Source organism: Falco rusticolus, chromosome 5 (assembly GCF_015220075.1).
Source record: "Falco rusticolus isolate bFalRus1 chromosome 5, bFalRus1.pri, whole genome shotgun sequence".
Classification (NCBI taxonomy): Eukaryota; Metazoa; Chordata; class Aves; order Falconiformes; family Falconidae; genus Falco; species Falco rusticolus.
Genome location: NC_051191.1, coordinates 9,424,985 through 9,437,272, shown reverse-complemented (window position 1 = coordinate 9,437,272; position 12,288 = coordinate 9,424,985). Strand labels below are relative to the sequence as shown.

Below are 12,288 nucleotides of genomic sequence, written 5' to 3'. Positions count from 1 at the left end.
CAGATGTTTCTAATTCAGAGAAGATTTGAGAAGAAAGTCAGGTTTCCCTGCTTGCTTTGGAAAAGCTGCTTTTCTTTCCAGACCCATTTGGGCCTATGAGAAGAAACTGGGAAAAACACAGTTTGTTTAAATAGCAGAGAAGCTGTCCTCAGCTAAACTACACATGAAAACCAGTATTTGTTTGTTTTAAAGGTGACAAAAGTAATGACTACCTTTATTCTTATTAGAGGCAATTGGTTTCTTAAGTCAGCAAGGAACTACTAAAATATTTCACTAATAAACTTTTTGCATATTTGCCTGTTTGTTTCAATTCAAGTACGTTAAGCCAGACTTTACCCCTAGTTATAAAATCCTTTGTACTTTAAAACTCCCAGAATCTTAGTAATAGTTAGATATCTTGTAAAATTGCTAGTTTGGTAATATTACAGTGAGATGACAGTCATTGATAGTTTAAAACATTTTAACATTACTCATAAATTATCAACACTGCCTATTGTGCTTTATAAATAACAACAGCGGTTCAGGGAGGATGACATAATCATCTGTTTCCCCCATCTTTTGTGGTCCAGGAATTCAAGCAGTTATTATAATGATCAATGATCACTGAGAGACTGCATTAGAGATCCTTCCAGCTAATACTGCCTATCCAGTCTTCCCACATGTGAAACCTATGTCCTTGTTGAATGCAGCCTTCATGTTTATTCATTCTCATGTTACTTCTTTTCCTTGAGTTTCCAATTTTATTGCACAAATTTATTTATTCGTCTTTGGTAGCAAGTCTGGATTCCACCAATGGAAAAAAGTTGCATTTAGTGGGGAAGGAAACTGCCACTAGCTGACTTACTAGCTCATTAGCTGATAAACAGCTTCCTAAATATTGCTCGTCTATTTCTGAAGCTGTCCAACAGCTGAACATCATAAGTGATTAAGACTCTCCTACTCCTTTGATATTTTATTTATTTATTTTAGAAATTTCTGCAACAGGCTACGGTAGAGGAAACATCTAACTTGCAAAACCAGTCACTGTTGCTTGCAGTAATGTGCAAGGGGGTCTCTGACCTTAGCCAGCAAGGTCCATTCCCTCCAGTACATTGTAAATGTTACTAACAACTTTTCCTGTTCTGTCTTAATAACATGCAGTGCCAGCACAAACTCCAGCCACATTCCCCCCTACCAAGAAATTACGATTGAGTTCTTATACTCTGTCCTAACGTTTAGACATATTGTAGATGTCAGGTGCCTGTGCAGCGACCCTCAGCTGGGATTTTGCTGGTTACTCTACAACTTAGTTAAGCCACACCACACAAGACATGACCTGGATATGTCACATGTTCAAGAAATACGGAATTGTGCACACATGACCTCACATTTTCCAAAAATCAAGTATTCTATCTCCAAGGAAATGCAATCAGCTTTTATTATTTCACATCTGCACAGAAAGAAAGCAGGTCGTCCACGTTTCAGTCTAAATGAGTTATCAGTTCAGCTGTTTCCTTTTGCACTTGTGTCCTCTGAGATTTAGCTTCCCAAGAGTAAGATAGGCACATACTTGTCCAGCAAGAAACTCAACTTATGTGGGTAATGTCATGCTTAAAATGAAAATTTGCCCTAGTAAAAACTGCTACATGTAGAGTAACACTTTAATTCTGTGCTTTGCAAAGGATGAACGCTACGTTACCAACCTTGCAGAACATTTTATGTTTTCTTCATCAGTGATGGGCGGGGCAGGGGTGGAAAAAAAAGCACAGTTCACCAAATCATATAGTCTACATTTCTGGTATGAGAGGGGAAGGGCTGTAAACAAAGCAAAATTTTTCAAATCCACTGCAAATTGTATCTCTGTCATTTTTAATTTCATCATTGTTTCCATCTTAATCTGTTTTTCCCCCAAATATCACATGACATTTAGTACACACTTAGTATTTCTCTCTAGAGGCACAGCGAAAGCTTTTCTTCTTACATCCCTCACCAAGCAAACTTTCTTGAAGACAGAAAACATTATCAACAAAAAATTTTTAGGTACTTTTTGGGTGCTTCACAACTGCTTTTTGGTATTGCTGTTTATGGGCCATTCCAGGGCTGGTATACCACTTGAGGCAGACACAGCACGTGTGATGGAGACATACAGGATTCAGCACAAGAGTTATAAAAATATCATTTCCTACACTTCAGTACTAAGGCCTGCACTCCAGCTTTACACGCTTGATGAACTCATACTTTTTGGCGTATAGAATGAGGGATCTTCCTATGAAATCTGATGTTGGGCTTTCACATTATTAGCTCATATAATAAAATTGCATACAGTGGTATAAGTAATTTCTCTGTTATACAAAGGATTTAAACTTTTTCATCTGTCCATTTTTGACATTTTTTTAAATTCTATGTGTATATTGATGACATGGGAGACAAAAATTGATCTGAATTTTCAACATTACATGAAAAAAGCAGATGCCTGTCTCCCTTAAGAAAAAGCATTGTTTAAAAGACAAAGCTTTTTAAAGTCATTTAACAGTTGAAATATTTATTCTGTAACATTAGCTGTTGTCTTAAATAAACTAAAGCCATTTCAAGTGCACAGCACAAGCGTGGCACCTTCTGATCAACAAATACACAATACACACTCTGGAAATGTTTTGATTCTATTACTGAAAGAGACATCAGCATTCCCTGATACAAACATTTTCGGAACTGGACCTGAGCTATGATGCTGTCATCAGCTATGTTTAAGTAACTAGCACTGTTTGTGGTTTCCTCTTGAGGTCAGTTGAGCTCTATATGGTTTAAGACTCCATACCTATACACCAGACTTCCTGCATAATCTCAGTGAACATGAGCTAGTTTCTTGAGGAAAATGCAGAAATTTAAAAACTCTTGCTACGACCACCAGTAAATTTTTGGTTTTGTTTTGTTCTTCTCTAAATGTTTTCAGTGAGAAAACACAACTTGTTTGTAAAATTCTATTAATGAGTTCCTGATAACAACAGTGTTTCATTATTACGTTCAAAAATACACTTGGGCATTTAATGTACTGGTATTCATTTAAAGTTACATTTGTGTGGGAGATTCAACTGGCCACATTGCTGTGTGGGTCCAAATGCAACTACCAGTGCAAGAGGAAAATGCATCATATAGCTGTATTCTAACACCTAATTACCAAAGGAACAAAGAATAATTTACTTCTTTAACATAAATTTTCAAATGATAAAGGAAGGACTAATAACAAGTAAGTATCAAGACATAGATGTTCTAGTAATTCAAACTGTTAGGTTTTCTGTGAAATATCTGATTACCTCTAATGTGAAGGAGAGGACCACATCAGACTTCGACAGCTGAACCTCATTTTCATCTCCTATGTCCAAGAATGCAGAATTCTGTGATCGCTTTAACTTCTGCAGTTTAAATTCCGGCCCACCTTTAGACACTGGAAGGCTTTCCAGATTTGCCATCAGCAAATTCACTGAAGACCGCAACTCTTCTATGTACATGCTCTCCATTTCTCTTGTTACAAATTTTGGGAATTTTCTTTCCTTGGAAGATATATTTTAAAAGTTAGGGAGAAAAAAAAATTATCATCCCACATAATACATCGTGTTAATTTAATAATTTGCTCTCAGTTAAGAGATATTGAATAAAAAGAAAAGTCTTAATTCCACTGTCTCTTTTTATATCTTCAAAAGAGTAATGGGAAGGCATTTGTAAAAATGGAACCTCCTGCCCCCTAGAATCATTTAACTGTAAACCCAGGTTGTATATGTACATATAACATATTTCTAATACACGTGTTTTAAGTGTATCAATTGATAATATACCTTTGATGTTACCTTCAAATGTTTCATAAAATGACGAAACAAACTATACACTAACAAATTTGTTACTTCAATCATTTCCCATGCTTCCAATAGGAAGTCAATCATATCCATGCTTCTAACACAAAGCTGTTAAACTACAACCATGACATGACATTCCTATCATTGTTTACTTCCATTTTTAATAATAGGCTATTCATTTTGAAAGTAACACTGAATTATTACACATGGGATTATTTTAAACATTTCTGTTAGAACTTAAAAATAACTTTTTTTCTCTGTTGGAGTTTGATAATATTTTTTAATTACTGTCTTTATAACAAAGAGGGAACATGTAAACATACATAATGCATATATATGAACATGTACAGAGCCACTTTTATGCAGTTTCTCCCACTATTGAATACTGAGTACCCTATTCTTTACCCACAAAGATACTAGAAAACATAATCTAGGATCTAAAAGGTTTTTGAGGAGCTTGGTTTTGATCTCCAAGAATAAAGTTCATATTTTGTAGCATTTGATTGCTTGACTTAAACGACCTTAATCATTCTCACAGACCCTAGAATTAGGACTAGCTGTCAAAGTCCACCACAAACCCCCCTGCATCTTAAGTAGTTTAAAAGAGATATATGAAAACTCTGATTTGTGACTTGGATGTACCATGCAGGACATGGAGTTCCTTATTCTGTGCAAAACTGTGCAGTTGACACTGTGGCAACCACGAAAATTTTCAAGTAAAGGTTTGGGTAAAAAAATGGATAAATAAATTTTTCTTTAAAGAATCTATAGCTGGGCAGTGTATGTACATCAGAGACAGAATGAACAAGATTTATATGGTTTAAATAGTGCTCATAATTTTCACTTTATTTAAAATTAATTTGAAACTATTATGGACAGCATTTTACTTTTGAGGAAGATTACACCTCCAGGTTGTTATTTATGAACTTCATAGTCCTAAATGATAATTTTTTACTTGTAAAGAAACGAGCGAATCTTAACTGCTTTACAATTGACATTATATTAATATACTACAATTTTTTTCTGCACACAGAGCATAACATACATCCTTCCAATATTTTGTAACTTTTGGAGCTAAAAGCAAGAGGACAATAGAGCAAACACAGGGTTATTGGAAAAATTTGATTGTAAGCCCAGGCTTCACAGAAGACTGAAGAGACTTGAGATTGCCCTTTTGCGACAAAGGAGTCTTTCCCCAAAATTTAGTAAGATATGGCCAGGGACAATGCCAACACCACCTGTGACGTTTAATATAGAAGGGCATAATCCTGTCCACTCAAATAAAATGCAAGTTGTAGGAGAGAAAAAAATGTACAAAAAAAATTTTAATTTACCCAATCATCACTACTCTGACCTACAAGATTCACTCATAGTTTGTTACTTGCAATACTAATATAACCATTATGAACTTAATCTGTAAAAGTAAAATATGTTATATATACTTGAAAAGTATATCATGTATAACCTGTAGTAAGACATAAACATTATGGTTATACCCTAAGCAAAGCAGAAAGCACTTGTGAATATAAAAGATGACATTTTAGTTCCAAAATACATAAACCCAAATGTGAAAATAACATACCCTTTACTTCACCACTGTTCTTGCTGATGAAGGAAACATAGGATCACACAGCATATGATTTTCCAAAACCAAGTTATGCTTTCTCCCTACCCCTGTCGATACAGATACTCAGAGCAGAAAGAAATGCATCTGCCTGACTGTGTTGAAATGATCTTCTGCTTAATTTTAAAAACAGAGACTGGAAACATGCACTAAGTATCATCCCACTCAATCTCATATAAAGATATGCTTTTGGTATGTGAAAGCAGACACTTACCCTTGCCATTTGTTCTGCCAATTGCAGTCGTCCATCTAGTTCACGTCTGATCTGGGCTGCTTGCTCATCTCCATTATCCAACTTGGATAGGGAACAAAAAGTTAACTGTGAGAAACGCGCATTATATTTTAACTTTATAGCAAGTAATGCAGTAAAAAACAGAGAGAAATTAATTTCACCCTTTTCATCTTAAAACCAGTGAAACACTAAGTAAATACATGGCTTTGAGTCTTACCAAGATGAAAAGAATGTTTGGGCCACCAGTTACCCATGGCAGTCAGGGTCCCTGAAGGGTAGCCAGCATTCCCTTGAATTTTTAATACTTACGCAGAACAGAAGTAGTATTATTTCCTTATGAAAATAGCAGCTGAAAACATTTTTTCATGAAGCAGAAAACTGGACTGACAGACTAGCTTAGAAAATGTTTGCAAGGAAATCTGCTTTTTGGTGCCATGAGTTCCTGTATAGGAGTATAGGAATACATAGGTATAGTGAAGGAAAGCTGTGGGGCTGTGCCTTCCAAGTGTGGTATTCTCTCATTTGCATAGCTCTTTTCCCCAAATATTGGCCAACTACTCACATCAAGGCATATCCAGTTTTTGAGCTTCCAGTATCTTCATACTTAGGGAACACTGATGGCTAAGCATCTGACTTCCATCAGGGAGGTAAAGGGGAAGGATGCATCTCTTCACCTCAACAGAGCAGCCAGGTCTCAACAGAAAGGAGACTCCCCAACTCATTTTCCACCTGTTTACTTATTAAGGGAGCGGTGGGGAGTTTGCAGAAGCAGGGCTTCACCTCAGTGCCCTGACCTGCACAGCCAGTTAAGAGGAAGAAGATGGATGTTTCTGGAAGAGATCAAGCACAACCTGCCTTCTTACCTGGAAAAATGCCAAACAAGGACAGAGTCCCAGTGGAGGGCTCTCTCTGTCCCTAGGGCTAACCGCAGACACGATGCAACACGCTGATACAACTCCAGTGGATTTAGTATGCAGCTAAGGTTTAAGGATACCTGAATTACCTGAATTACTCTTCACTAAAAAAGCCTTAAATTGATTAGGGATGTAAACTGGCAAAAACTAGTTCTCTAATTAAATGAGATCTTCAGCTACAGAACGCACAATTAGTTTGGTAAATGATTCATTACATAAAACTAAGGTTTTTAAGTAAAACTGCTATTTAGTGCATCAGGCCAAATACATAAACCATCTTTTTTGCAATGCTCCTTAACTAAATTTGTTAAATCTTATTGAACCAAAGCATTTCTGAAAACTGGGCATTTTTTTCTTTCAAAATCCAACTTACAAAAGGAATAATTAAAAAGACACTATCCAGTGCTTACAGGTCAATTGCAGCATTATGCTTAATGCAAATCTGACCACATTTAGAAACAGGATGAAGAGTTTTCCACCACCAGTACGGAAGCAACAACAGAACATGTAATCTGTCACCTGTGCAATCTGGCGTCTCACAAGTTCCTTGCAGGAACTGATCCAGACTACCAGAAAGCAAGAGAACAGAAGCTGATGGTGTCCCCAAAGGAGGCTCAAGTTTAAGCTAGAGAGTAAAAGATGGGTCATGTTCCAGACTGGAAAAGTCCTCCCACCAAGCGTGTCTGTAAAACTGCTGCTAGTTTGACTGGGAGCATAAATGGGAACAGTGTTCTCAATGAAAGCAAGTATTTTAGGTTTTCAGAATACAACAACAGTATTTCAAGTAAGTTCCCAAATTTGTATTCTTTCATTTCTTAACAGAACAAGAGACTGCTTATTGAACTTGTCACCAAGAATATTTCTAATTTCTATTTTCCTCTGTATTACAACCACATAATTTTTGCAATTATTTTTGTTTAATCAGTACGAATGTCAGCCTAGCATGAAAAAGAATTTTGTTTTCCTTTTTGGGCTAAGAGAAGGTTGACGTTACTTTAGTAACATAACCCATGACAGGCAATTGCTGGAAAAATACATGCTTGTAAAATACGTGCTTGAAGGTAATTTTGATGACTGAATTTTGATTTCTGCAAAAAGGAAGGTGTGGGAGAGCTGAATGAAGGTAGGAACTTTTTCCTGTGTCAAGGCACAACTTAATTGACTGCCTCTATTATTAATTCATTTGAAGAGGCAAAAGCTTTTGTTTAAAGACTGATATTTAGTTATTTTTCCATTTCAAAAATGCACAAAATAATAATTCAATTACTGAAGGTGTAACCTGGTTTTGCAAATCTTAGCATTTTTTCCTTAAGTATGCATTACTTCCCATTATCTGATTGTAGTCAAGTGCTTAAAAATGTGCTAATTTCCCTACTTACTTATTTTTAAACTTCAGTCTTCTGCCTGAAAGACTTGTACATTTTAATGATTTTGTTGATGTATGTATGCAATGATGTTTTGTAAGGTATGAAAAGAAGCTGAAGAGGTGAAACACTGAAGAGTACTGCTTTACTTAGATAAAAGTGACAGAGTAAGAATGACTGCTAGGTCGTTCACAGCTGTCCTAATAAGAAGTTGTTGATGTTAGCATTTTTGCAGCATGCAAAATGGAGTGACAATGAGAAAAACAGTAACTTTGATACCACGTTCCATGCAAGGTCATTCTACTTGGTTTTATTCTACATTCAACAAAATGCAAGAAAAACAACTTTGCAACCAAAGCAGTCAGTGGTTATGAATGCCTAATCAATCATACTTTATATCTGAAGCGACAACAGTAAGACTACGCCGATTCTGAAAATACAGGTGGTATTTGGAATCTGTGAGTTCTGTCCACTTTTTTACATCGGGAAAACACTTGATACAACCCACCGTACAGGCGGGAAATGGTGACGAGGGTTAACGGCAAGTGTACCCTTTTCTTATTTGTGGATCAAACCCGTACCCAGGGTATCTGTGGAATACACAGTTATGACAACCACTGCACTAATTTTTAAACTGTTAAATAAAAACTAGAAAAGCATACGCCACTATGCACAGAAATTAATATAAATGTAATGTTCCAGAATAACAACTCAGATTCTTCTCAGCATTGTAACTAAAATTTTGTTAAAATGAATCACTAATTGGTAATCACTTAGAATTCAAGCAAAAGGGTTTTGGTTTGTTTTTTTTTTAAAGAATAACTTACATGGCACTTACATGGCATCACCTAGTACTTCCCACCCTTAAATATGAAGGCATGGTTTTTTAAAAAAAAGTTATAGCCTTAGAGATTATTTTAAAAGAGGGTACACATAAATTCCATTTAATAAAAACATTTCAGCTTTCTGCAATGGTAATAATTATACACCATAGCTATTTACTGACTGCACCAACACTACAGATGCTCCTCATGTCGCTTAAACCTGACATAACCAAATAATCAGTATTTTAGCAGCAGGGGACATCACTACAGAAGACTCTACAGACGCCAGAGGCCTGTTTTCAGTATAAAATACATTAGAAGTCCTGACCAAAGAAACTGATGTTTCCCCTGAATGCCATATACCTGGCCTCCCAAACCTGTAAAACCTCGGCAAAGACAGTGACTCCCCCTTTGAGGGCTAGTTAATTCAGCAGGAGAATTCCCCACTGAGCAAGAGTATGAATAAGACAGCTGTGTCACTTGTGCCCTTTCTCTTTGCAAAGATGATTACTTGGATTTTAAAAGCTTCTTCAGAAAAACTCAGTAGTTACGATTGACTATGCTTAGGTGAATAAGGAGCTACTTACTGTTAAAAAAAAAATAAAATGTGGAAGCTCATCATCTTTTTTCCCCCCAATGGTGTCATATAAAAACAACCTACTAAAATAAACCCGCCACTGTTAGACATCAAGCTATTCATGCAGAAATGTTTTTATTTATTAATGCTTGAATTTGCCTTTATTTTTTCCTCACTCTGAAAAGGGCAATCACTTCTACTACAAACTTCCTTATTAATAGTGGAGTGGCAACCCCCCCAGTATGCCAGCTGCTCGACAATTCCTGCTCGAAGATGTTTTCAGTTGCTTATCTAAGTGTTGACGTCTAAAGGGCAGGCTGGACCTTTCCAATCCAAATTTCTGCTTTAACAGTTTCAACCAGAACACTCCATTGCTTATGAAGAGGCTGGGGAAGACAATACCCTGCTTCATCCACGTATGGGGTTTGCATGGCAAGGTTTTGGTAGTGGGGGGTGCCAGGGGTGGCTTCTGTGAGAAGCTGTTAGAAGCTTCCCCCATGTGCCATGGAGCCCATGGCAGCCAGCTCCAAGACGGACCTGTTGCTGGCCAAGGCCGAGCCCATCAGTGATGGTGGTAGCACCGCTGGGATAATGTACTGAAGAAGGGGAAAAAAACCCTGTGCAATGGCAAGTGTGGCCAGAGAGAGTGAGAACACGTGAGAGGAACAACCCTGCAGACAGCCAGGTAAGTGCAGAAGCAGGGGGAGCAGGAGCTCCAGGTGCTGGAGCAGGGGGTGCCCGAAGGGGGCTGTGACCCCGTGGGCAGCCCGTGCTGGGGCAGGGTCCTGGCAGGGCCTGTGGCCCCGCGGGGAGAGGAGCCCGGGCTGGGGCAGGTTTGCTGGCCGGGCTGGTGGCCCCGCGGGGGACCCCGGCTGGAGCCGGCTGTGCCTGAGGGGCTGCGCCCCGCGGGGGGACCCCGGCTGGAGCCGGGCGGGGTGTGAGGAGCCCCCCTGAGGGGGAAGGGGCAGCAGGGGCAGCGTGTGAGGGACTGACCCCAGCCCCGGCCCCTGCATCGCTCGGGCGAGCCCGGGAAGATTTGGGTTTATCTCTTATTATCCTACCCTGACTTGATTGCTAATAAATTAAACTAATTTCCCCCAGTCGAGTCTGTTTTGCCCATGAACAGTAACTGGTGAGTGATCTCTCCCTGCCCTTATCTGAGCCCAGGAGCCTTTCCCAGTATCTTCTGTCCCCTGCGCAGCTGCAGAGGGAGTGACAGAGCGGCTTTGGTGGGCACCTGGCATCCAGCCACGGTCAACCCACCACAATCCGTAGTAAGAAAAACGGTGACCATCTTGTCAAAGAGCTCCTCCACCACCTTGCTTTGAAATGAGAATCTGAAGTTTAGCCAGGCCCTGTTTGAAAATCAGTTGAACTCTACCCCAGTTACAAACCTTTGAAAAATCAACTTTGCGGCAGTCAGGCTACAAACAGCCACCACATGAGGCTAAATCAGATTCAGCATTCATCTTCAAGCAGGTCGTGCTGCTCTCTGTCTTGAATATGCATGAAGTCTACGCTTTTCAGATTATTTGCTCATTTAAGAAAGACTGTAAGGTTATCAGAGTTAAAAATCACTGTTTGGATCAACAGCATGGTATCTTGCTTGCCAAAGTGTTGTTTAATTTGTGTGCCTAAACATCACAGAACAGAAATATATCTGAGTGAATTAATGTTTCCATATTTTAACAGGTTGGAAAAAACTGCATGCTTCATGATTCCTATTCATATGATAACATTTTTAGAAAAAGGCTGTAACATATCCGTGTATTTTGGTGCAAAAGAAAAATGGTACACTGGCAAAAAATCTGGTTAATGTGCAAGAGCAACTTAAAGTAAAAAAGGTACTGCTAATGCTGCCAAGAGGTATGCACTAAAGCCCACGGCACTCCTTTGCATTCTTCTACACACAGAGTAAGACCGATAGCCTGTGACCGAGAAAACAAGACAAGTCTGAGTACGGGGGAGTACTGACCTGCTGCAAGTTATTGTTCTTTACATTCACAAGTGCTCAAGCTGACTGATCGTTCCCCCAAATTACTGTTTTATTAACGTTCAGTTAGTTTCCCCGCAGCTTTTTAATTCACAGTAACATCAATGTGAAATTACATTTACCTGCCCACAGCAAGATAAATTTCTCTGCATTTAATGACTAAATGGATAGTACACAGATCTTAGGACTTGCTGTTCTGTCTGCCACACAAAATCCAAAGTCTTTTCACTGTGTTGCAGTAATGGTAATTTTTTCCTTATAGCCACTTTTTGCCACACGTAACCAAGTCTGGACCCTGCTGAGCTGACAGGTTATTTGTGGATGCCCGTGTGAGGTAACCTGCAGGGGCCATCCCTGACGACTGCCTGGCAGTCAAGGCAAAAACTGTCAACATATACCAAATGGAATAAAGGGCATGGATTTCCAGTGGTGTGATAATGCAACGCTGAAAAAATGGATTCTGGAAGTAGCTAATGGCATCCAGCCGCAACGCTGAAAGAGAAAGCAAAGGCCTGAGAAGTCCTAGTGCTCAGTTTTGGTTGTCAATCAAGTAAGCAGCAAGCAGGCAGTAGGTGTAGCAGATGCGAATACCAGCGTTTTTCAGGCCCTTGTCCTTGCTGATCTTATCTCTGACTCTAAAAAAAGGAGTTTTGCTTCAGACAGAGCTGCTGCCTCTAAGACCTGCAGGATTTGTTCCCCTTCTTATCTTTACACAGGCGGACTTGCTCTAAAGGAACAGACTGGGAAGAGATTAAAGGTGTCTGCAGCATGAAGGAGGTGCTGTGTGCTGAACCCAAGCAGCCTGCGGAGATTCCCGAAGTTTCCCAAGCTTGTGAGCCAAGATTAGCAGCTGAATATGTAAAAGCAGAAGGATCAACAACTCCCAAGTCAGGGTGAAAACAGAGTGCTCAACTCCCGTCTAGGACAGCAGAC

The 12,288-nt window shown here is 39.0% G+C and overlaps 1 protein-coding gene across 1 annotated transcript in view; it reads right to left on the bottom strand.

The window, feature by feature from the left end:
- Nucleotides 1–12,288, bottom strand: part of CADPS2 (calcium dependent secretion activator 2) — a 323,439-nt gene that overhangs the window by 183,228 nt on the left and 127,923 nt on the right. Inside the window, exons 4-5 of the mRNA XM_037389390.1 lie at nt 5,666–5,746; nt 3,291–3,527 (exon numbers count right to left, since the gene is read on the bottom strand). Of these exons, the coding sequence (XP_037245287.1) occupies nt 3,291–3,527; nt 5,666–5,746 (318 nt within the window). The remainder of the gene's footprint in view (nt 1–3,290; nt 3,528–5,665; nt 5,747–12,288) is intronic.